The 26,302-nt window shown below is 41.6% G+C and overlaps 1 protein-coding gene across 1 annotated transcript in view; it reads right to left on the bottom strand.

Moving 5' to 3' along the window:
* Nucleotides 1-26,302, bottom strand: part of pygmb (phosphorylase, glycogen, muscle b) — a 79,568-nt gene that overhangs the window by 10,365 nt on the left and 42,901 nt on the right. The window contains exons 10-14 of the mRNA XM_060929184.1: nucleotides 25,084-25,230; nucleotides 12,700-12,863; nucleotides 9,611-9,725; nucleotides 2,560-2,661; nucleotides 2,182-2,329 (exon numbers count right to left, since the gene is read on the bottom strand). Of these exons, the coding sequence (XP_060785167.1) occupies nucleotides 2,182-2,329; nucleotides 2,560-2,661; nucleotides 9,611-9,725; nucleotides 12,700-12,863; nucleotides 25,084-25,230 (676 nt within the window). The remainder of the gene's footprint in view (nucleotides 1-2,181; nucleotides 2,330-2,559; nucleotides 2,662-9,610; nucleotides 9,726-12,699; nucleotides 12,864-25,083; nucleotides 25,231-26,302) is intronic.

The raw sequence follows: 26,302 nt of genomic DNA, 5'->3' as shown, positions 1-26,302 counted from the left end.
CCATTGCGTGGTGTTCCGAGTGATGTTGCCCGGCGGCAGCGCGGTGGCTGTGCTGATGGTGTGGGACTTGTTTTCATGCACCTTTTGGTGGGACTGTGGCTGCTACACCATTGGAATGACATCCTGACCTCTATTTGGCGGACTTTTTTTTTTTTCTGCCTATGATTGTAAAGTGACCTTGGGTTTTGATAAAGGCGCCATGTAAACTGAAATTATTATTATTATTACTACTACTCTCTTTTCCAGGTTTTTGATATCCATTGGTATGTTTTTCTCTTGTAAATATGCGTGAAGAATATATAATGAAGTTCTGGTAGCCTTTTGTGTGTTCAGCACGTCTTTAGTTTCAGTTTATTTATTTAGTGCTTAAACCTAGCACTGAATCTTCTCTCTTTCCCGGCCGACAAAGAAATGATTGTGCGCATGCGCAGCAGAAAAGTTGGCATTGGATCTTCGCATGAGCACCGATGTGTGACGTCGTGTTGTCTTGACAACATGCAATATTATAACAATATTGCACGCTCATTCTCCATTGAGGAGAGTGGCGTAATACAAGGAGGATAAGCGATATGATAACAATATTGCATGCCATCAATAAACTCACTAGAAGGGAATAGAATATTTTATTATATATTATTTCCCAGCTGGGAGGTCCATGTCGTGAAATACCGTGACCGAGGTCTTGAAAGTATTGAGCGAGGCCCTCTGGGCCGAGGTCAGTATTCAAGGCCGAGGTCACGGTATTTCATCATACGGACCGACCTTAAGCTGGTAAATAATATATTTATTTTTTTCTTTACCAAATTCTAAGAGAAAACGAGAGCGCCCGAAAGGGAAAACCGAGCTGAGCCACCATTTTGAATCCTCATTCACAGCTGTAATGCAAATGGCTTCCTCCTCAGTATACAAGTGCACTTCCATGGCAGGAAAAAAAACTACATTTTGCCGCCTATGTAGTCCCCTATTTATACAAATAGGAGTCAATCAGGATTCAACCATGTTTTTGCTCGACGTTAGCAGCAGTTACAGGTTTTTAGCTTTCTCCTGAAATGTTTTCTTTTATTTCTTCTTCCTCAGGGTAGTAAAACTCGCTTTCGCTGTGAACACTGTCGTTATCGCTATCCATGCTGTAAAATTAATCCTATTCTCCTGAGAAATGCTGGCAAAAAGGTAGAAGATTTTTGATAATCTTATAAATAAATCTTGGGGCGGCACGGTGGTATAGTGGTTAGCGCTGTCGCCTCACAGCAAGAAGGTCCGGGTTCGAGCCCCGTGGCCGGCGAGGGCCTTTCTGTGCGGAGTTTGCATGTTCTCCCCGTGTCCGCGTGGGTTTCCTCCGGGTGCTCCGGTTTCCCCCACAGTCCAAAGACATGCAGGTTAGGTTAACTGGTGACTCTAAATTGACCGTAGGTGTGAATGTGAGTGTGAATGGTTGTCTGTGTCTATGTGTCAGCCCTGTGATGACCTGGCGACTTGTCCAGGGTGTACCCCGCCTTTCGCCCGTAGTCAGCTGGGATAGGCTCCAGCTTGCCTGCGACCCTGTACAACAGGATAAAGCGGCTAGAGATAATGAGATGAGATATTGACAAAAAATGCTACGTTTGTTGTTGTGAACGAGCGAGTCGCCAGAGGTCCATAACCGGGGTCTGTAACGTAGGATACGGACCCGCTTGCCAGCCAATCAGAGCGCAGGATTTGATGGAAGCTGGCCTGCAAAAAAAATAAATGTTTTTATTCCATGGAAAAAGTGGCCTGCATGTATAATAATACTGGATAAAACGCAAATTTACCTGTGTTCAGCTTATTGGCATAAGCAGAATTGCTCTGGTTTCCAACGATAACAAGCATGTCACTATGGCACACACTGTAGCTCACGATATTTTCTTTTAAAATTGTGCACTGGTTTATACTGAATTTATCACAACTTTACTTAGTCTTAATGGTATTTCTTATATAAAAGATATATCGTATATATAGCAGTCTGTACATGAACTTATGCAGTGGTGAAAGGGTTAAAAGGGAATGTTATACTTTTATGAAACACATAAATTTTGCAAACATTATTCACAGTGGACTGGAAGTGTCCTAGTGACGTGCGTCTCAGTGTACTAGGTATGATGAGTTTCCTGTTAGACACTGGCGATTAGAAGAGTCGAGAAGTATGAAAATGTTTGTAATTACGGTTGTAGAGTGTGATGATGTGCAGGCAGTTCAGCAGCTGCCTTTTGTACTCATGGATCCTCTTCACTTGAACGTCAAACATGGAGTTCGGGTTGATTTTCACCTTATAATGCTCTTCAAGGTGCACAGCAAATTTCATCTTATTCTCCTGCAAATATAAAGTAGGTAAAAGGATTAAGAGTGTCGTATATGAAGTAAAGCTTCCTTTAAAAGGCAAACCAAAGAACGCTTTATGCTGGTGGAATTAACTTGTTTTTCTATTAAAAAAAAAAAAAGTGGGTTTGTGTTCCCACTATCTGATACATAGTTTTGATATTTTCCCATCATCTGTCTTTCGGCACAGACGAGACGGAGGATCAGCGCGAGTCGTCGCCTCACCTGTTTGATCTTGGCAACGTCTCGGATGAAGGCCTCATCATCCACAAACTCCAAGAGTTTCTTCAGCTGATCCAGGTCACGAATGTAATCCTCACCAATCCGCTAATGTTTAATGTACAAGATTACACAGCACAACCATTAAAACCTGTTTATCTCCTTACTCCATTTACAAGACACTATACATACTGGATCTTATGATAAGGGACATTGAGTGGGGGGAGGGGAAAAAAAAAAAGCATGCAGTGCTCTCTCTCTCTCTTTTATTGTCTAAGAATCCTCCAAGTGCTTCACACACAGTCCTGTGCAAAAGTCTTAGGCACCCTATTCTTTTCTTCATACAAACTTGGTTATAGGTTTCTATTTGATGACTACGTTATCGAGTCGGTACAAAAACATTTTAGAGTCCAAACGTTCGTTTTCCAGCACAAAATTAAACGTTACAGAAGAAAAACTATTTGTATCTGAGCAGCATGTTACATAAGAGAGCACTTTTCAGATTCAAAAAGAAAACATAATGAAGGCTGCTGGGATTTGGTGCAAAATTAAGAAGCAAGTGAGACAAAGTGTCCAGAAGAACTGTGGCTGGTTCTGTACGATGCTCAGTAAAACCTACAGCTCCATCCATCCATCCATTATCTCTGGCCGCTTTATCCTGTTCTACAGGGTCGCAGGCAAGCTGGAGCCTATCCCAGCTGACTACGGGTGAAAGGCGGGGTACACCCTGGACAAGTCGCCAGGTCATCACAGGGCTGACACATAGACACAGACAACCATTCACACTCACACCTACGGTCAATTTAGAGTCACCAGTTATTAGGGATGTACTGAATCCTGATTTTTAAGGCTCTGTCGAATACTGAATCCACTGCTTAAGATTCGGCTGAATCCGAAACCGAATCCTACTCCAAACATCAGCTAGTATATTATAATGCAGTGAAAAACATTGCACATTTCCTTTTCTTAATAGTAAGATAGAGTAAGATAGAGATACTTTATCCAGAAGGATTAAACTGTAAAAACAAAGGCAATAACTTCTGCCACTATTTTGTATTTGAATAATCACACTTGGAGAACACCACTGAAATTTTCAGCTTAAAGTCATTCAGTGTACAGGCTTTAGTATACTGTCCATTATAAAGAACAAAGAAAAAGAGCAAAACGTGACATTACTGCTAAAAGAATAAGGCCTGTCAGTAACAGTGAGCCATTGCTAAAGTGCTCTTTGTTGAACAAAAAATAAAAAGTAAAAAATAAAGAATCTCTGCAGATAGAATGCAGCAAAACATAGCACATTTACATTTTAACTCTCGCATACACGTAAGCCTACTTAATTTTCAAACAAAAAGGTGATATTTAATGCTGAATCTGTTTTCCTCAGGGAAAAAAAAAATTTTCTGGGGATCTTGATCATGTTTAATGCTGACACTCATGGAACATAAATTATTTCACTTCAATTTCAAGCACTTACAACTGTAGGCTTAATTAGATGCATTAAACAAAGTGTAGCACAAAAAACTCGAACATGTCTCCACGTAGGCTATTTTATTAACAACCTAGTTCTATAGCTAGCGTTGGTAATGGTGGTCTGAGTACCACTTTTTTTTTTTTATCTGTGACTGTGTGGTTGCGGTACCTGAAGCCTCACTGACGTTAGAGTCGGCCATGCACAACTCGTACTCCGTCGGATGCTTTGAGTGAAGATGTTTTAACAGCGGAGTTGTTGTGTACCGTTTAGCATCTTTCCCACCACGAGACAACTCTACTGCAAAGTATGCATGTCGTGCGACTTGAATCTCCCTCTTTCACTTGAAAATACTGACACACAACACTCTTTCCGCTCACTGCTTCCATTTTCGATTTCGACTGCAAGCACAATGGAGGCTATCTTCTAAACATTGACGACGTAATCGCGTGCACGTGCGCCGCACGTAGGATTCGGTTCGGTCGGCGCTCTAGGGTTCGGCCGAAACCGAACCCCTTTAAAAAGGCCAAGATTCGGCCGAATCCGAAACCGAATCTTGGATTCGGTGCAACCCTACCAGTTATTGAGTTTCATATGATGTCACATCTGCCTCATTAGTTATTCAGAACTTTAGCTGGTGGTCTACCAGAGCTCAGTTAACAAAGCGTTTGTACGGAGAAGGTGCATTGCTCGCATGAAAAATGCCTTACGCTTGCGTTGTTTTAGGTTGTTCGAATCAAACCGTGAAACTGATAAAAGTTTCTTCAGGGTTCCCAGTGAACTAATAAAAAAAGGGTGAACGGACACAGGATTTCACAAGACGACGTCGAGAAAGGTGGCTTTTGAACCTCTCACTGAAATCGAAGGGAGCCGAGTCGAAGCATGCTCGAGTTTGCAGTGATCACTTGGTGAAAGGTTTGTATCTCCCTCTCAGCTGTCCTTAGTGTTTTCCAACTATGTTTCTTGCTGTGTGTCGTAATTTTATGGTACTTTTTTTTTTAAATCACGAAGCGCTAAAGTCCCCAGCTGTTTCTTTGTTTACTCCTCATAAAGTCCATATGCATGAAGGTCGCGACAAAATCCTTCCCCAGCCATACAGTTACAATGCGCCGTGATCACTTCTCCATCTTAGTTAAACAAGATCCAGGTCTTTAAAGAGGTTTCTGATGAGCTTTGAGAATGATTGACCTGAGAAATAAGAGCGAGCACAAGTGAGTATCAAGTGAACTGTTTGTTTACACTTCAACTTGCAGCGCTTCGTTGTAAAGACGCGAACGAAAAGCTTAAAAAAAAAAAAAAACCACCATACTTACACGGGCAAAAACAATACAGGATTCATTCGGCAGCGACTTGATACCGAGGTCCTTTACCCAGCCACATACAAAAAAAAAAAAAAGTTGTAAGCCTCCATACTCTTCCACGCTTTCATCTGTTTTGTGGTGTAGAAGGACGTCTGCAACACCAGATAGTTCGAGATGTCGGGGAACTCGACTGAAGGGTAGTTTTCAAGATCGTATGACAAATCCTTCTTTCCCAGGTGGGGTTTACATTAGACCGTATCAGCGGATCATCAGATTAACGTTTTTAAAACGATTAGTGTGCACACAGCAACGCCAATACACGATTCGCGTGCACACAGCAACGCCAATACGCGGATACGCTCGGCTCCGCAGGCATCCTGCGCTCCAAATCACTCCGCCCTGAACAGCGAGTGCCCTCTGGAGGGTGCGCACTCCGGCCCTGCGCAGCTCACAGAGCGCGCGAGTGGAGCGCACGAGCAGTGATTCGGGACTGAGCCGCTGTGTGTGTGATCTCAGTGCATGTCGGGCATGCGCGTCACTTACCACTTGCAAGTAGAAGGATGGCAAGCCTAAAGACAATCATAACTACACAATGGGCAGTATTTGCATCAGTATTTGCAGTATTTTCATACTTTTATACTCTTTAATGAAAGGTGATACCAGGCGGAAGTCCACGCCGTTTTTCAGCAGTCGCGTCACATGACCAACGCCAGCGAATCAGGAAGGTGGATGTCACAGTGACGTTGTTCAATGACGACGCCAGCTAGAGCTCAGCACAGCGTATCCGCGTATTCTCAATGTTTACACAGCACCGGACCAGACACGATCTGGATTGAATACGTGGACCCTGGCGGATTCCCGTTTCCCGGCGTTTTAATGTAAACGGACAGTGCATCCGCGAAGAAAACGAGACAGATACGGTCTAATGTAAACTTGGCCCCAGACTGGAGGGGTCGATTCCATTGCACATAGCAATCTTCTGAATATATCTAAAGCAAGCAGTGGCTTCTAGATTACGAGCCTACTCTGATAAGTTATCGCTAGTTGTTTGCACTATGGCAGCTGTTTTGGTTTGCTCGACCACCAGCTGTTTTTCCGGAAGTGAAATCGCTAAGAAAAGTCATGTGACTGAAACCCAAGAATTAGCCTAACCTGCATGTCTTTGGATTGTGGGGGAAACTGGAGCAATCGAAGGAAACCCACACAGACACGGGGAGAACACGCAAACTCCACACAGAAAGGCCCTCGCCGGCCTCGGAGCTCGACGACAGGGTTAACCACTACAGCACCGTGCCACCATCCTCCAGCTCATTTCCTTATAAAACTGCACTCAGTGTACCTCAGACTATTTTTTTTTTTAAAAGCAAAGGGTCGTCTCACACCAAATATTGACACTTTCATTTATTATGGCTTACTGCTGTTTATAGTATTTTTTTCTCATGTTGAAACATTTCGTTTCATTATTTTTAAGCCATTTTTGGTCGACAGCATTTCTTTCCATGTGCCCAAGACTTTTGCACAGTGCTGTACGTGTGGCAGCCTGAGAAAAAACTCTTCACGGAGTGAAACGTTCTACTTTATGTAGTTCTGGAGCCTGAAATAAGTAAGAAGGGAAACAAATAGACAAATGTCATTAATATTTGGGTTGTTTTACAATCAGGGTACAAAGTTTGTGTCACAGGGGTCCAAAATTCAAATTAAAAAAAAAAAAAACTATCAAATCTGCACTTTTGGAAATTAATACACATATGAACATAGGCATGTGTAATAGTTTGTATTATAACAAGATTAAGTGCAGCTTTAAGCAGGGCTGGGAAAAACAAATGAAGTGATTCTCGGAGAGGACTTTTTTTTTGACAATTCAGAATCCACTACTTCCATAGTGCTTTTAAATACAACCCCGATTCCAAAAAAGATGGGACAAAGTACAAATTGTAAATAAAAACGGAATGCAATAATTTACAAATCTCAAAAACTGATATTATATTCACAATAGAACATAGACAACATATCAAATGTCGAAAGCGAGACATTTTGAAATTTCATGCCAAATATTGGCTCATTTGAAATTTCATGACAGCAACACATCTCAAAAAAGTTGGGACAGGGGCAATAAGAGGCTGGAAAAGTTAAAGGTACAAAAAAGGAACAGCTGGAGGACCAAACTGCAACTAATTAGGTCAATTGGCAATAGGTCATTAACATGACTGGGTATAAAAAGAGCATCTTGGAGTGGCAGCGGCTCTCAGAAGTAAAGATGGGAAGAGGATCACCAATCCCCCTAATTCTGCACCGACAAATAGTGGAGCAATATCAGAAAGGAGTTCGACAGTGTAAAATTGCAAAGAGTTTGAACATATCATCATCTACAGTCCATAATATCATCAAAAGATTCAGAGAATCTGGAAGAATCTCTGTGCGTAAGGGTCAAGGCCGGAAAACCATACTGGGCGCCCGTGATCTTCGGGCCCTTAGACGGCACTGCATCACATACAGGCATGCTTCTGTATTGGAAATCACAAAATGGGCTCAGGAATATTTCCAGAGAACATTATCTGTGAACACAATTCACCGTGCCATCCGCCGTTGCCAGCTAAAACTCTATAGTTCAAAGAAGAAGCCGTATCTAAACATGATCCAGAAGCGCAGACGTCTTCTCTGGGCCAAGGCTCATTTAAAATGGACTGTGGCAAAGTGGAAAACTGTTCTGTGGTCAGACGAATCAAAATTTGAAGTTCTTTATGGAAATCAGGGACGCCGTGTCATTCGGATATAGAGGAGAAGGACGACCCAAGTTGTTATCAGTGCTCAGTTCAGAAGCCTGCATCTCTGATGGTATGGGGTTGCATTAGTGCGTGTGGCATGGGCAGCTTACACATCTGGAAAGACACCATCAATGCTGAAAGGTATATCCAGGTTCTAGAGCAACATATGCTCCCATCCAGACGACGTCTCTTTCAGGGAAGACCTTGCATTTTCCAACATGACAATGCCAAACCACATACTGCATCAATTACAGCATCATGGCTGCGTAGAAGAAGGGTCCGGGTACTGAACTGGCCAGCCTGCAGTCCAGATCTTTCACCCATAGAAAACATTTGGCGCATCATCAAACGGAAGATACGACAAAAAAGACCTAAGACAGTTGAGCAACTAGAATCCTACATTAGACAAGAATGGGTTAACATTCCTATCCCTAAACTTGAGCAACTTGTCTCCTCAGTCCCCAGACGTTTACAGACTGTTGTAAAGAGAAAAGGGGATGTCTCACAGTGGGAAACATGGCCTTGTCCCAACTTTTTTGAGATGTGTTGTCATGAAATTTAAAATCACCTAATTTTTCTCTTTAAATGATACATTTTCTCAGTTTAAACATTTGATACGTCATCTATGTTCTATTCTGAATAAAATATGGAATTTTGAAACTTCCACATCATTGCATTCCGTTTTTATTTACAATTTGTACTTTGTCCCAACTTTTTTGGAATCGGGGTTGTACAAGGTGGTAAGCTTTGTGTTCGTTGTCTCTAATATTTATGTCCCAATATTTTGACCACATTTTAGGATGAAAATAATCATTTTAGATATGTTATTTTTATATTGAAAAATTAGCTGTCTCGGAGAGGACATTTGTTGACACAATTACATACCAATTTGATCAAAATAGTCTGAAAACTTACTGGCATTCAACATTAAAACTTAACTATGTTTCCAATGATATGGAACCAAATATGTGTTTTATGGTATAAAGAATGATGTAAGTGCATCCCTTTTGGAGCTACCTGTGGTCAAAAAAGCACTTTTTCTAAATGACGCGAGTAATTTTGCTAAATATGACACATATTGCCATACATTCACCAAAAATAACGTTATCACCAATTTTTTTTTTGCGTGGTAAATAGAGCTATCACAGGGCTACAATAAACAACCAAGTTTATTTCGTCAAGCCTTTTGATATTGAAGACAATAAGTGTTAAATGTGATTTTTAGCTTGCGTACCCTGATTGTAAAACAACCCATTTCCATTATGAGTGTGGCACAAGAGCAGATCGATAATTTGACAGGTGGCATCTGATTACAAACTGAATTGAACCAAGTAGGTCACAATTTTTCAGGAAAAATAAATGCAAATAATGAACCAAATGTAGCCATGGTGGACTTTCCCAGACCGCCTTATCCTCTTATAATAAGCACAACACTGAAAGTAGGACAGAGCTTTCATTATCTACAGTATCATCCATCACACATTCATTATATACCTCACTCATGTATTTTTGGCACCTCTTACCTCAGCAATGACTTCCGCCAGGCCAGGGTTGCACATGACCAGCCAACGACGAGGGGTGATGCCGTTGGTCTTGTTTTGGAACTTCTGAGGGTCCAGATCATAAAAGTCCTTAAACCTGGAGAGAAAACACCATTTTCAGCGATGGATATTTACCAGAGCATGTAAATAACGTTGTAGCTCCATCCATTATCTATTCCGCTTATCCGTCAGGGTCATGGAAACTGACACAGGCACGGGGAGAACATCTAAACTCCAAACAGAAAGGTCCCGGTCAGCCGCGAGGTTCAAACCCAGAACTTTCTTGCTGTGAAGCGACAGTGATAACCACTGCACCACCTAACATGGTAACTCATCTATTGTAAATCGACATAAGATTTCCCTGTGCACTGTCGAGGCCAAATGAAAAGCAGTTAATCGTTTCAGCTTTAGTCTTTAACAGGCCTCGAGTCTGATTCGTGTACTAATTTTAAGGAATTGTGACTTGACTTGGACTTGAGCGCTGATGACTTGGACTTGAGCGCTGATGACTTGGACTTGTGCATTAACTGCATTCGGACTCGTAAATTGGAGATGAGGACTCGGATTTTTCTTTAATTTTTTGCAACATGCCATAATAATCTGGCATAAGATATTTCTGTCTACATTAATTTTTATACTAATTTCGTGCAAGAGAATGCACGTTCACCTGTTCATACGTCATGTTCAGGAACAAACTAACGTTAATGGTGCTAAAATGCCTGCAGAGAAGCCCCTAGGATTGTCCGCTTTGCTTATACAGACTTCTCGTGCAGTGGGAAAAAAATGCACTGCAATGTGTTCCATATGTAGAAGAACTATCAAGGAGACGACCTCGAACTTCAAGCTATCAATGTGTTTTCGAGAGTGTTCGTGTGTGACAGCTGTATCATTTGTGTCTGACTCGACTCGGATCAATAGTGGACTCGACTTGAAATTTTCTTCAAATGACTTGGACTTGAACACTGGGTACTCGAGACTGGACTCAAGGTTTGGTGACTCGACTACAACACTAGTCTTTAAAGTGCATATTCAGGACCAATTTCGTGTTTTTTTTTATATGAAAGAATGTACCTTTACACACTCATCCAGAAGGGTAATTTTGCACAAGGCCATTTGTCTACAGCAGAAAAAAAAATAACACAATGCAAGTCTGGAGCCAGATTCATGACGTCACCTCAGCGCTCGAAACTAACGGTGTCCCGACGTCCCGGGGACCATAAAAAATGTCATCGGGACACAAAATTATCATATCTGGGACAATCCCGGGACAATGGAAAAAAATAGATCTAGAAAAAAAGTTCTACATTAATATTATTTACAAAGCCGTAACACATACGTAGACATTCACCTAATTTGTCAATTTTAATTTTAAAACGTTAACAGCGAAAAATACATAGTAGCTACACTTTCGATGCACCTGCATCCGTAGGCTACAGAGCAGCGCATTCTGTTCTAGAATCTTCGGCCGGAGTCCGCATTATATGGACTTGGAATGGAATTGCTACCGCACACGCTGCGCCGACTCTTGCCAGAACAAAAATGCTTAAGTGGTTGAAGCGGACCGACCGCGGGGAAGAAACTGAAAGCCCAGACATAACGTCTCCGGGACCTTCAGGATCCAAAGTGTCCTCGCCTGGTCTGCAGGCAACGCTAGCAACTGAATGAACTTAATGAACACTGTTAGACACGTTATAAAATACAACAGGAATGATGTGGATGATATTGACGGAAGATACCGTTCAACAGAATAAGTGAGTTTTCTTGGTGTCTTTCTAGTTCAGAAAGTTTAGTCAGTCAGCAGCACAACTAGGCTCGGACCTGCCACTATGCTGATGTTGCTAACATTTTCACCCATGTTTCGGCAGCGAAAGTTCATAAAATGGATAACGGAAAGTTCATAAAAATGGATAACGGAAAGTTCATAAAAATGGATAATGGTAATGGATAACGGAAAGTTCATAAAAATGGATAACGGAAAGTCCATAAAAATGGATAACGGTAATGGTGAAAATTATAAGTTGGCCTTATAAATGCCAACAGATATTCAAGGTATAAGTAAATGAAATGAACATAAAAGGGGTCTTATTTTCAGCTAAAGTGTACTGCAGATGTAGGGAGTTTTCTGAATGAGCTAGATGGCCCCTTTAAATAAACGGGTATCTATTCATACAGTGAGATCGCCAAAGTTTAATAAACTGAAAATGCAATAACTGTAATTTTGAAGTAGATGATGTATAGGACACGTGTCGCTTGTGTCTTGTGACTTATTGTAAAAATGATATAAAGGGTTCAAAATCGTATAGTTACAAATATAATAGTAACTTCATATGATAATATTAACCACTGGTTATTTCAGAGAGGAAAAAAATGGGGACACTATTGCTTCCATTCGGGACAATACAACACAGAATTCGGGACCACTGGGGGACACAAAGAAAAAAAGTTAATTTCGAGCCCTGCGTCACCTGTGGGCGCGAGCTTTGCACGGTTTCAGTGCACAGCCTGTGTAGACCAAGCGCTCCCATTTCTCTCTCATTGTCCGGTCTTTTTGGAAACGATGAGTACTAATCCCATCAAGATTGGTGTTGCTACACCCTCCTACGATACATCTGTTAACCATTTTAATAATTACGCGATAACGTTGAAGAAATTTGCAGAAAACCACCAGGTCGTTTTCTCATAAACAAACCAGCGCTGACGTAGGATTCAGAGGGAGGCGTCCCGCACGCGACGTCACGAAAATCAATGTTTGCCGGGAAATCCAAATGCCAAGTTTTTTCAGAGGCGGACCAATTCGCCTCAAATGGCTCGATTTCAACTGAATTTTTCTGGTATTGCGCAAGGTAAAAAAATTTGCACAAAATGTGACAGATATTTGACCAAAGTTTAATATAAAACAGGAGAATTACATTGATCTTGCTCCTGAATTTACCCGTGATATGCACTTTAAACACTGGTGATCAGGACGTCACATTTCTGCGTTATCCCTCGCAAGTCATTTCCTCCAGAAAAGCGTCTCAGCACATGTACAGCTGCTAAATCTGATCCTGCATGTCATGTTTGACTCTTACACCGTGTTCTTGATGATTTCTGAGTGGATTCGAGCCACGCCGTTTACAGCATGAGAGCCAACGATGCACAGATGAGCCATGTTGATCTTCTTCATTCCGCCTTCTTCAATCAGAGACATGCGCCTCAAACGGTCGTTATCGCCGGGGTACAGAGAGGAGACTCGCTAAGATGTGGAAGACAGGAAGAGACAGTTGAAGACAAAGAGATGTACTGATCAGGTAAACAGGATGACAGGAATAAATTGATGCACACCCTCCAGCATCATCTACAAGCAAATCCCAAACAGCCATTTACATTCTGAATTAGAAAGGTTTTTTTTTTTTTAAATTAATCATATTTTACATCTTTCAACCTCACAGATTAGCTGGATCTGGAAAAAGCTGGACATCGTTATGGTTTCAATGTTAAAATAATTGCATTCTTCATCAAAACATGAAAAATGTTAAACATAGTGTCCCTCAGCTGAAAAAACAAACAAGAATAATCCTTCAATCAGAGTGAAAATGGCTTAATAATTTGTATACTAGAACAAAATGACATTTTTATGCATTTATTGTCAGTAAAATGTTTTTGAAAGTTTGCAAAAGTTTGCGGAAGAAAGTTGCTTGTTTCATGATTACCCGAGGTGTGGACAAACCTCTGAGAAACAGCCATGCATTTAAAGCAAGACGTCCTTTCTGATTTTTCAAGTGTAGGTCATAAAAAGAATTTTCCCCGACACCCAATTATTTTTGTTTAGTGGACCAAAAACTACTCAATTCGAATCACAGACTTCCAATTTTATTTGTTTTTAAAAATAGAACAATTAATGAATTAATAGCCACATGGTCCTAAATTCCCCGCTATTTTTTCCTGCTTCACCATGACGCAATACAAGATACTACGTCATGCATGACGTGGTGGGCTTTCCCTGTTCGCGCAAGGCATTGTGGGATATAAATTTAAAACGAGAGAAAAATGGAGGACGCGAGTGTGCGAATGAAACATGAAAGACCGACTACAGTAACGGAAAGCAAAACGAAAAGACGCTATGTTGCGAAGGAAAGGAAACGCAGGACCAAACTAATAAATATCGGCGGTCAGCGAGCACCTCGGTGTGATCAGCTGTTCGTTTAGCGACAGAATGATGGAACTGTCAGTACACGGTCAAAGGTAAACCTGTGCGCACACATACGGACTTCCTCTGTCTGCTTGACTGCGTGAAGCGAGCGATTTCATGCACATTATTTGGTCGGGAATCTCCTCAAATTAAATAACTTCCCAGCCACAGAATGGTCTGATATTTTGAGATATTACAGAAATAAACATATATCACAACAACCAAATTTCAGAGGGAATTAAATTTCACCGATTTTATGAAATCGAAAGGCCGTCAAGCTTTAAGGGTTAAAATGATGAAAAAGCCCACTGACTGCTTTCTTCCAGTGATCATACTATATATTTTACACCACTATTTCCATGCTTTCAAGTAAACATATTGAATAAGATTTCACCAGCAAACAAACACATGCTATAAATTAACATATGTTACAAACAAACGCATGTTATATGGCCAATCTCAACCCACACTTTTGACGCTGACAAGTGTGATGTGATTTTATTTGATCTTACAAAGTTTTGTCTTTAGCAAACTAGGGACACAAAGACCACAAGTCCACCTAGTTGTTTCATACATTTTGATGATCAGGACAAGACTCAGCAATTCACATAGAAACGCATGTGGAAATGCAACCCAGACCAAAATGCACCATGTGATGATGTGGTCAGACACAAACTTTTGCCAGATGTTACTCAAGTATAAATGCATCAATCTCTCCAAACCACATGAGACAATCAAAAAGACTCCCCAATATGCTGTCATCCCACACACTGGTTGAGTTTAAGGAAATTTAAAGAGTTATAACAAGAATGCTCTGAGAGCACAATAGCTGCCAGCGGGGGATCTGTCATCACTCTGGTAAAATGCAACTGAATTGAACGAAACTGCAATAAGCGTATTCCCGACATATGACAAAGAATCCTGCCAAGTTTCGTGAAATTCCTCCAAAAATTGAGAGAGAGAGGTGTTGATTTCAGAGGGTGAGGACCCTTCCCGGGACAGACAAACAGACGGGTGGACATTGCCATGGTACAATCCCCCTTTGGGCCTTTTGGCCAGCGGGGAATTAAAAAAAAAATTTTTTTTTTGCCAAATTACATGAAATTCCTCCAAAAATTGTGAGGGAAGTTGATTTCAGAAAGCAAGCACACCTTGATGAAATTGCCAAAGTTTGTGAATAATCAAGGGCATAACTCTGGTAAAATTTGCCCAAATTAAACGAAAATTTCAATATGCGTATAACTGTCATATAACAAAGCCTTCTGCCAAGTTTGGTGAAATTCCTCCACAAACTGTGAAAGGAGTTGATTTCAGAAGAACGTACACCCTCATGAAATCGTCAAAGTACAAGTTATTTCATCAAGGGTCAAAACTCTGGTCAAATTTTCACACACGAAATTAAATCTCAATATGCGTATTACTGTCATATAACAAGGCCTTTTACCAAGCTTCGAGATATTCGTCCAAAAATTGTGAGAGGAGTTGATGTCAGAAGGCAAGCGCACCTTCATGAAATTGTGAAAGTACAAGGTTGTTAATCAAAGGACCACAACTCTGGGAAAACGCGACCGAATTTAACGAAATTACAATATGCGTAATACCGACATGCAACAATGCCTCGTCAAGTTTTCTGAAAATTCCTCCAGAAATTGTGAGAGGAGTTGATTTCAGAAGGAAAAAACACTCATGAAATTGTCAAATTGTAATTTTGCTAATCGAGGGCTGTGACTCTGGTAAAATTTAACGAAGTTACAATATGCATATTATTGACACAGAGTCCTGCCAAGTTTCGTGAAATCCCTCCAAAAATTGTGAGAGGAGTTGATTTCAGAAGGTGAGTACTCTTCCTGGGACAGACGGACATCGCCACGACATAATCCCGCTTCAGGCCTTTTGGCCAGTGGGGGATAAAAATGAGTCGATGCAGCAACAATATCGTGCACAAATTCATAACAAGCACCAGAGGAATTTAAAAATGTACATCTATCAGGGCTCAAAATTCATATATTTTTTTCACCAGCCAGCCGGACTAGTTACCTTCCAAAGTAACTTGCAAAACAGAAAATCAACTCGCCAAAATTTGTTCATGTATGAATTTTACTTCTGTCAAAAATAACACAAAAGAGAGTAGTTACCATTGTTCATGACTAATGTGCATTTATTTCAAGACCCGAGTATTTTGATACTGTTTTTAAATATATAAATGAGAACAACACAGAGCACCATAATATAATATCAACAAATAATAATATATTGGAAAACTTGGCAACTTGGTATACGCGTATTAAAAACAAATATACTGACGATCATGACTATTGCACCCAAAATATGTCCAACATGCTTTGTAGTGCTGCTGCCTTTCGTGATGACAGGTTTTTTTTTTTTTTTGCACACTTTACAAATTGGCATTTGCTGTTCCACGTCCTCCTCGCAATATCCAAAAAAAAAACGCCAGATGACTGACCCCTTACTAGTTCTTTTAGGAACCAATTCGTCCGCTTCCATTTTTAATTTGTGGCTGAAATCGACAGAGCTTGCACGGTAGCCTATACAACACCAGCGATTGCACGAACTGAGTCAGCGCTGTAAACCGAAACTAGAAAATCTTCCCGCAAGTTCCTTTCAGCACCGAGATGTCGCCCGGGATTGGTTGGCGAGTGCGTGACATTATTGTTTTCTTTACCCTTAGGCAGCCTCTCACGTTACTGCCTGAGGGACAGGGAGAAAACCACCGGAAAAGGTTTTAAACAAACGCAACAAACACGAAACAAACGCAAGTCGGCAGATGACCAGAAAATACTCGATAGTTACGATATAATAATTTTATGTATCTCACACAGAATTTTCGGAGATATATCGAGTATATTCGATATATCGCACAGCCCTAGTCTGAATCTTCACTTCATATATATTTTTTATTTTCAACTAGCCAGCCGGGCTGCCTAGTGACAGGAATTACCCACCAAATGACAAATTAAGTCGCCTCGGGCGACCGGACCACCGCGAATTTCGAGCCCTGTATATATTCTAATAACCAAAGACCAGATGGGAACCGTCAGGGCCTTCTAGGCCTTCAGAGAAAACCCAAACATTTCAGCATTTCAAATGTTATATTTAATTTCTTTCATAATTTCATTATAATTATTCTCTTCTAATTCAGCCTCATTTTCTATCAAATTTGCTTCAGAAATGAAAGGGCTACTGCCTTGAAAACATTAAAACAGTTACCCAATGAGATTTGTTTGTTTGTCGTCTCGAGGCTGAGAAGAGTTTAGAGCTGCTCACTCATTGGTTAGGACTTCACTGCCGGGACAGAAGGCCGTGGCAATCAGATTTTGATTTATAGTGGGAGGGACCAAAAATGCATCGCCCTCGGCCTTCTCGAAGGCCAACATGAGCTTAACCGCAAGTCGTTCATCAGTAGTGTTAACGAATGTTAAAGCAGTAAAGCCAGTGCTATTGAGCGCGAGTAGCACAGGCTAACGACCGAGAAACTAAGATTTCTGTCTCCAGACTCTTCTTCCACGCTGCACGCTCGCTACATTATTTTTCAATCAGACTTAAGTATTCACTTCCCTCTGTAATTTACTTAGTTACCTTTCAAATCAACATCAACAACCACACGCAACGGAGCGACCTGGCAGCCTGCTGCTAATCCCTTACAAAATCCTTTGCCCTGTTGCTTTTTGGTGTCTGGCTAAGGTTCGGCTGAGTTCAAGTCCCAGCTCCAATAGTAACAGTGAGTAACACTGATTAATACTTTTGCACAACTTTATCCTAAAGTTGTTTTACAATAGTTCCTTGATCTTCATGATGGTGTTGTTTCGGTATGTTCTCTAACAAACTCTGGTCTTCTAGGAACAGGTCTCCTTATACAGTACTGAAAATGCATGACACTTTATTTGCACACAAGTGAACTCCATTCATCAATGACGTGACTTCTGATGACAATGGATTGCACCCGAACTAATTTAGAGGTTAGACAGCAGGGGGGTAAATACTTAAGGCACAACTTAACTACAATATATTGATTTTTCTCCTCACTTACAGGCTATTTTGTGTACATTCATGACCTATACAGTGGGGTCCAAAAGATTTAATTATTTTTAAAATTGAAATTTTAAAATTTTGAAACTTTCAAAACCAAGAAAGTAAACGTTCAGTATCGTAAATATTTAATAGTCAAGATTCTGCACTATATCTAGGCCCTTATTTAAAAGTCGGCAAATTTAAAGCCTAAACGCAGAACCATGGCCTCACTTTGTTTATAAACGCCTTGAGACCTCAAGAATGGCACAGGAATAGTTAAGCATTAACAATAAATCTAATATAGTAACTTTTATGATTAAAATGATTCATATAGGTAGCGGTCTGAGTGAATGACCTTGACATCTGTGACGTCACCACAGGAAGTCTCTCTCATCGCCATTTCCGCTATACTAAAACGCAGAGCTGACTGCAACTCCGATCCTCCATTTTGAGCTAATTTATCGCCATGCCACGTAGATGTGTTGCTGGCCGGTGCAGCAACACGACAGAAGGTGGATTTACATTGCATTCATGGCCCAAGAATGTTCAAACTGCAAAGATTTGGCTGCATTTTGAGAGAAGTTCACGTGCACATTGGGCACCTATGAAGTGGTCTCTCCTCTGCTCTGCACATTTTACTGAAGACTCGTACGAGATCCCTGATCTGTTGGAGCGTTGGCTATAAGCCCGTATTGAAAGAGGGTGCAGAATCAAACAATTAAAGGAAAAGAAAACTACAAGAAAAGGAAAGTAAGTTCAGTTGCACCAGTTCTCCCGAAGTGTGAGCCGAGGGTTGTTGCTAAAACCCCAGACGGAACGGGACATTATTGCTCGGGCAGTGACCTCCCCGCAGTTGTTGCTAAAACAGGTGATGTCCTATTCCATCCCGGGTTTTAGTAATTGCCTGAGCCGAGCAGTAATGGCGGAGTACTCACTACAGAGAAAATGGAGAATGAGTGGACCAGCCGTCTGATTTCTCCGCTGGATATGCTCGCCTCAGCAGCAATATCTCGCCCTTATGTGGAAGAAGTGAATGAACGGAGAACTGAACGAACAACTGAAAGTCAGATTGTTCCAAAACAAATCGGCCACAAAGTCGGCCTTCAAGAAGCGAGAACACAGACAGGTAAGCTCCGACTCTCATATGGATACAAAACAACAAAAACACCACTCGTTGTTTACCTGCATTTCCACCTGCCCTTCCACCAAAAACGTTTAATACTGGCTCTTTTTGAAATACCATAGTTCACTCCGAGTTGCATATGCATGCGAAAATGTAATTCTACTCCCATTCCCTGTATTAGCTTATGAAAGAAAATAGTCAGAAAAACGAGCGGATCAGAAAAAGCCATACGAAGTTACGTCACTTCGAAAATTAGTATTCATGGCCTCGCCCACCTTGGCTCGCGACCGCCCACGGGAAGAAAGCGCGAGGAGAGAGACATAATTCACCCCGAGGCGCGGCGCTCCACATCAGTTTCGTTTCTAATGGCGGCTCCAGCCCGACTTTGCATGCTCGTAACTCGGGCAGGGGAGGTCCCAGCCTCCCCAGACTTGGCAGCCAGTGACCTTTGCCCTTTCCCGAACGTACCAGCGCTGCCAGGGCCCGTCAGCTCCCAGCCAGGGGACATTATCCCCCCACACACCCCGAGGCGAGCTCCGCTCCGTGCCTTGATGAGAGCCGCTGCCACAGGGAGTATTCAATTAAATAAATGAATGAATGAATGAATCCCTCCCAGTCACACAAGCACCCACGTACACACAAGCGTTCTGGTTGGGGAGAGAGCCCCCTTCCTCTGCTCTCCCTCTCCTCTTATAGGGCGTGGTCACTGGGGAAAACACACAAACACACGTTAATTCCCGTCAGGTGCAGTGATTCTGGCACTAACCTTCCCTGACTCCGCCCTCCATTCACAGACTGCCGCTTGGCCACGCCCCCGCTGCCACATCTACATTGTTATTGGTCAAAACATCGATGTCGAGACCATAATAGCCAATCGAAACAGTTTTTACAAAGACACCCACATCCGCTTGTTCTGACCCACTGGAGGTAGCGTCACAGTGCTGTTAGCCAATCAGAGGTAACACGTTTACATGTCATGAATATTAATGAGTAAGAGCTGAAATCCTGTCGTTCTCCCGCCACCCACTCCTCCACCAAACTAGAACAGCCTGAAACAGGAGAACCACAGCATTTTTTTTCCCACCAAAACCGGCTCACAGGGCATTCATTCATACTAGAGACCACCGCACAGTTAATGAAAAAAATGATGCAATGACGCCTTTAATACATGTAACTTGTCCTGTGTGTTTAAGTTACCTGTATAAGATTATTCAATTTGCTTCAGAATGTGATTGTCTCAGTTCATCTGATTATTTAATTAGCCTTTTACGTTTTATCAGTGAAAATGCATGCATGTACAGCGCCCTCCACAATTATTGGCACCCCTTGTTAAGATATGTTCTTAGGCTTCTAATAAATTCATTTTTTTTTTTTTAAATAATCTAGGACAACAATGCAAAAAAAGAGAAAAATCCAACCTTTAATTCAAGTGCATTTATTCAGTGGGGGGAAAAAAATCCCACATTAAGAAATAATTCTTTTACATGAAATAATGTGTGCCACAATTATTGGCACCCCAATGTTAATACTTTGTACAGCTCCTTTTGGCCAACAAGACAGCACTTAATATTCTCCTATAACATTTCACAAGATGGGAGAATACAGAGACAGGGATCTTCGATCATTCCTCTTTGCACAATCTCTCAATCATCCAGAGTCCTGGGTCCTCTCCTATGCACTCTCCTCTTCAGCTCACCCCACAAGTTTTCAGTTGGGTTGAAGTCTGGGGACTGAGATGGCCATGGGAGGAGCTTGATTTTGTGTCTGGTGAACCACTGTTGTGTAGATTTGGCCACATGTTTAGGGTTGTTATCTTGCTGAAAGACCCAGCGACGACCCATCTTCAGCTTTCGGGCAGAGGCCACCAGATTTTGATTTAAAATGTCCTGGTATTTCAGAGAGTTCATGATGCCATGCACCCTAACAAGGTTCCCGGGGCCTTTGGGAGAGAAACAGGCCCACAGCATCACCGATCCTCCCCCATACTTCACAGTGGGCATGAGGTGCTTTTCCGCATACTCCTCTTTTGTGATGTATTGGAGTGTTTGTTGCCAAAAAGCTCCATCTTGGTCTCATCTGACCAAAGCACACGGACCCAGTTGAAGTCCCAGTACCGCTTAACGAACTCCAGACGTTTACGTTTATGCTTATAAGTGAGAAAAGGCTTTTTCCGTGCATGCCTCCCAAACAGCTTGCTGGCATGTAGATGGCGCCTGATGGTTGTTATGGAGACTTTGTGACCCCAAGACGCTACTCTTTGATGCAATTCTTGAACAGTGAGCTTTGGAGAACTTTTTCCTTCTCTTACCATCCTCCTCACTGTGCGTGGTGGCAAGATAAACTTGCATCCTCATCCAGGCTTGTTTGCCACTGTTCCAGTTGTTTTAAACTCCTTGATGATTCCTCTGACTGTAGATATGGGCAGGTGTAGGCAAGCGGCTATTTTCTTGTAGCCATTGCCTGACTTACGAAGGTCGACACACATCTGCCTTACTTGAATGGTGTGTTCTCTTGTCTTTCCCATGTTGAAGAGTGGACAAGAGAAATAGGCCTCTGTGTCACATCATATTTATACCCCAGGAAAACAGGATGTGATGAATTACTAATTAAAGGTTCCTAGATACTCTGATCAACTTTATAAACTACAGTAGAAATGACAGAAATGCTTCAATTACATTTATTTTCTAGGAATTATGGGTGCCAATAATTGTGGAACATGTGATTTTATGAAAAATAATTATTTTAGTTAGAAATTTTTTTTTTTTAAATTCACTTAAGGGTTACTTTTTTTATATACAATTTTCAGTGTGAGATTATGCTTCTGCAATAAAAATTGAATTTATTTTAAGGCTTTTAACACATCTTAACCAGGGGTGCCAATAATTGTGAAGGGCGCTGTACATGTATGTTGCATAAGTTATAACACCCATCCTGTTTTAATGAGAGTTGACCCACAATCAGTGAAGTCAAATCAGTCTTAGTTGAGCAAGTCGGTAACGGGATTTCTTACTTTCACCGTAAATTTTTATTTATATGACTTTGGTCTATAGCTGTCAAAGACCTCGGCCTTAAAACCGGTTCCCGCTGCGACGTCACACACTCAGGGCTGGCTGGCTCAGTGGGGCAGCTTGAATGCCAAGTTTGTGATCAATTTTAACTCTCAAAAATATATCTTTTTATTCCCATTTATGCAGCATACAAGAGTCAAGGATGGAGATACTATCCACTCAGAAATATATTTAAAAATAAAGGTTCTGCGTATCTGCTTTAAAATAATAATCATGTTCAGGGGTCATCCATAATTTTCATCATCATCATGAGTCTACAAAGAGTAGACTTTTGAGCAACCCCCCTCCCCCCCAAAAAAGTGTACATTAGTGGAAAAAAAATTATGGATCTACGTGGAATAGCAATTTAAAATAAAACCATGTCTTGTATTACTTTTTATTAAAATCGGATGACAGGACAATACAAAGATTCACAAGAGAAGAAAAGAAGACACAAGATGGGTCCACAAGTTTTCATAGAAAGCAGGCGATTCATTTTTGAAAATTTGGGACTGTCTTTTTAAGGGGAGCCTTTTGGCTCCTCCTGAACAATAGACCCTTCCCACTGATGTCACCGGAAACCGGAAGTAAACAAACCCTGCGCCATATTGGAAGACCAACAAACTCGTGATCAGGGGGAAATAACGGCAGCGCGCGGAATTTAAACCCACGAGGCACTTGATTCATCATAAACCTACAATGGTAAACTTTTGTGCTGTGTTAGGGTTCCAACAAAGCTGATGGGAAAGGTGAAAAGAAGTCTTTCTACAGAATACCAGCTGTGATTGAGACACAAGGGGAGCAAACCAAGGAGCTTTCTGCCAGGAGACAGAGAATAAGTGCATTACTGAGTGTCTCTGAGCAAAGGAGAGCCTGAACGTTGCAACCTCCCTATTGGCTGTTTGTAAAAATGTATCAATTGTTGCCCTTCATCGCGGACTCGAGAGACGAGACCTGACGAGTTAGTTCGTTGGTAGCAGAACAAAATGTCTGGACACAAATCGGGTTTTCAGAAAAGGAAAGAAAATAAACGCAGGGTCGAAAATACAAAAAAGGAGGCAGAAAAAGCAAAACGAGTTTTAAGGTAGGACAAATGGTTACTTTTCTGAGGCAGCCCACCGTGGCTGCAGGCTTTCATTTGTGTCATTGAATGGTTACTTTTCTGAGGCAGCCCGCCCTGGCTGCCTGCAGGCTTATTTATTATAGCCCATTTAGTTAAAATAGTTGATATAAAATGTTTATAGTTATAGTTATGTGATGGTTGTCCTCAGTGTTCGAACTATGCCGATATTTTCGGGGGGTCCCTTTTTTTCCCTGGGGGGGGTACTTGCGCTTGTCTCGGAGCGCGGATCTCCAAACACATGAGAAGCCTATCTTACGCACATATCACGCGGACTCCACACCTCCACACACGCATCGCGTCTGAAGTCATAACTCATCAGGGGAAATCGTGTCCGCATTGGCATGTTCAAAAAACAACCTCGCGTCAACAATGATACCACACACAAGAAAAAAAAACAGTCAGGCTACTCAACAACCAACCTGGCAGCAGCAGTCGTTGTCATATCGGTTTATTTTATCTTTGATGTAAACACAACACTTCGGATATGCAAATGCTTCCCGTTACACACGATTGCTATGTCAATAAACATCATTTTGCCAATATTTTAGAGACCCCCCAACATTTCCCAAATCATGTTTTCAAGGGATCTCATGTCTGTTTCAGGGGATCTCGGATCCCCCGAGTACCCCCGTAGTTCGAACACTGGTTGTCCTGATTTAGACTGGTGGTTTTTTTTTTTGGTTGGGGGGTTGCGCGATGTTGCACCCGGGTCCAGATTAGGGCAGAACCAGCCCTGGCTACATTTCAGGTGCAGTTTGTTTTATGTATGTATGTACTTGCATAGATGTGTACTTGGTCTTCCAATATGGCGCCTACCGAAATCTCGCGGCGCGATGACATCATGCGGGAAGGGTCAATAGGAAATCCATTGTTCATGAGAAGCCCAAAGGAAACAGCTCCCTTTAAAAGAGAGTCACTGTTTTTGCCTCCAGATTAAATGTTGAAAATAAAGAATAAAACATATTTTGGAGCTGGGGCTGGTCATGCAGGACTTTCATTCTGAAATGGAAGAAAAGAAGAGTGACTGTATAAAATTCAACTGACTGCTGACGCAAGTACAAAATACCCATATGATATCCTACGTACCGTTTTACAAGAGAAATAATCCCGAATTGTAAAAGTCGACTTGATTTTTTTTCCATCCGGACGATCGCTTACCGGCACAGCTCAGCTTGCTTTGAAACGTTCGTTTTTGATTCTTTCCAAGCAGCCTGTCCTGCCCTAACTGCCTCCTGCCACTTCTCAGATGAATGCAGGAAACAAGAAATGTTTAAAAACTGCTCGTACTCGTTTGAAGGAGTCTTGTGAATAGCGGTATTAATTTGTAAATGCGGTCAAAATCTGGGTCAGCCATTGTTGTTGTATTGAAGAAAGAAAGCGTGTAAAGCTAGCTGACAACACCGATGTGGCGCGAAATTTTTAACATGGCGGCCGCCGATTCGCACATTCACGGATCATTTTTTCATTTTTAAAAAGTGCACGCCTGTTCATTAACCCCCTCCCCCCGCGTACGGTTTGTACGCTCGTGATAATGATGAAAACTATGGATGACCCCTAACAGTTTGGTCCAAAAGGTCAGATTTTCCTCACACCTAATCTCTTCTACTGAAGCACGTGTCCAGATCACACCGATGGATTTGATCTACAATTAATCAGACATCATTTTTGTACAAACTCGTGGAGTCTGTGCCAGCTATGCTGTCTGCTTGTGATGACACTTCTCCTCAAAGAGGCGATTTGAGGGATTTGTCCACCTCTGGTTGGAGTACTGGTTTGCATACTATATACAGCGTCCAGCAGGTTTCAACCAGACGCACAACTAAATACAGGTGGCGTACAATCCAGATACAAGAGCCATAAAATGACCGGGTGTAAACGTGGTCCAAATGTTTTTGTCATTCTGCTAAAGTTCATGTACTGTAAGATAGGATTAAATATAATAAACAGGATTTCTCAGCTGACCTCCAGGTGGCGCTGGTTGATCTCGTAGATGATATCCTGGTGGCGAGGCAGGAGGTTCTGGAACAGGTCGACAGGCCAACGCTCCAGAGCCTCTGGAAGGACGGTGTGGTTAGTGTAGGCACAGGTACGCACGGTGATGTCCCATGCCTGCAAGATGAGAACGAGGGAAGAAGAGAAAATGATGAATACACATGGAGGACATAATCATGTTAGGAATAAAACATGACCAGCGTCTGCTGTTACAGCAAAATAATTAATGATGGGGTGGTGCATCACAACTGTCCTTTCATTTCTTAATTAATTACTTATCAATAAATGATATGTCATACTTTTTATCCATTTATAGTTTCATGTTGTGGATGTTCCATGACAAGGTCGTTCACCAACCTCTCTTTCTTCTCTATTTTCAAGTGAATTTAAGGCCACACCAATTTAATTAGTTGGTTCTCGGATTTTTCAGGAAAAATATGAAGCGAGCAGGCGAAATAAAAATAAAATTAAAAAAAAAAAAATGCTCTGATGGTAAAATTAGCGGTGGAAATAGACCAAACAATACAGGCAAACCAGTAAACAGAATTTCAACACACTTGTCAAAGATTTTACGCTTCTGTTCGCTGAATATCCTAACAATCACAAATACAGGCTTTGCAGGATTCCCCTCCACAGGCATGCTTCTTCCACAAGTCTTTATCTAAAGTGAAAGGGGCGATTTGATTGGTTTTCGACGTCATGTGACCTCACGTCACGCGACCTTTTCTGTTGGTGGGAGTTTGATTTCGATTTTTTTTTTTTCATTTTGCATTTTCTTCAAGCGGCAATTCCGAGAACCAACTAATTGAATTGGTGTGACCTAAAAAAAGAAAGCCACGCCACAGCTTGTCCTGTTAAAATCCTCTCCCCTGCTATTCTCCAGTGACAGAAAACTTACTTCCTGTTACCGATACTGCAGACTCCTTCCAGAAATGTTAAATAAACCTCTCCTTATAGAATCATTATGATTATATTAAACAGAAACACGGCTGGTATTTTTATTTTTTGGATAAGAAGGTCCGGGTTCGAGCCCCGTGGCCAGCGAGGGCCTTTCTGTGTGGAGTTTGCATGTTCTCCCCGTGTCCGCGTGGGTTTCCTCCGGGTGCTCCGGTTTCCCCCACAGTCCAAAGACATGCAGGTTAGGTTAACTGGTGACTCTAAATTGACCATAGGTGTGAATGTGAGTGTG

This window comes from Neoarius graeffei, chromosome 1 (assembly GCF_027579695.1).
Source record: "Neoarius graeffei isolate fNeoGra1 chromosome 1, fNeoGra1.pri, whole genome shotgun sequence".
NCBI classification, from domain to species: domain Eukaryota; kingdom Metazoa; phylum Chordata; class Actinopteri; order Siluriformes; family Ariidae; genus Neoarius; species Neoarius graeffei.
The sequence above is the reverse complement of the archived record's forward strand: the minus strand, read 5'-3'. Positions and strand labels throughout refer to the sequence as shown.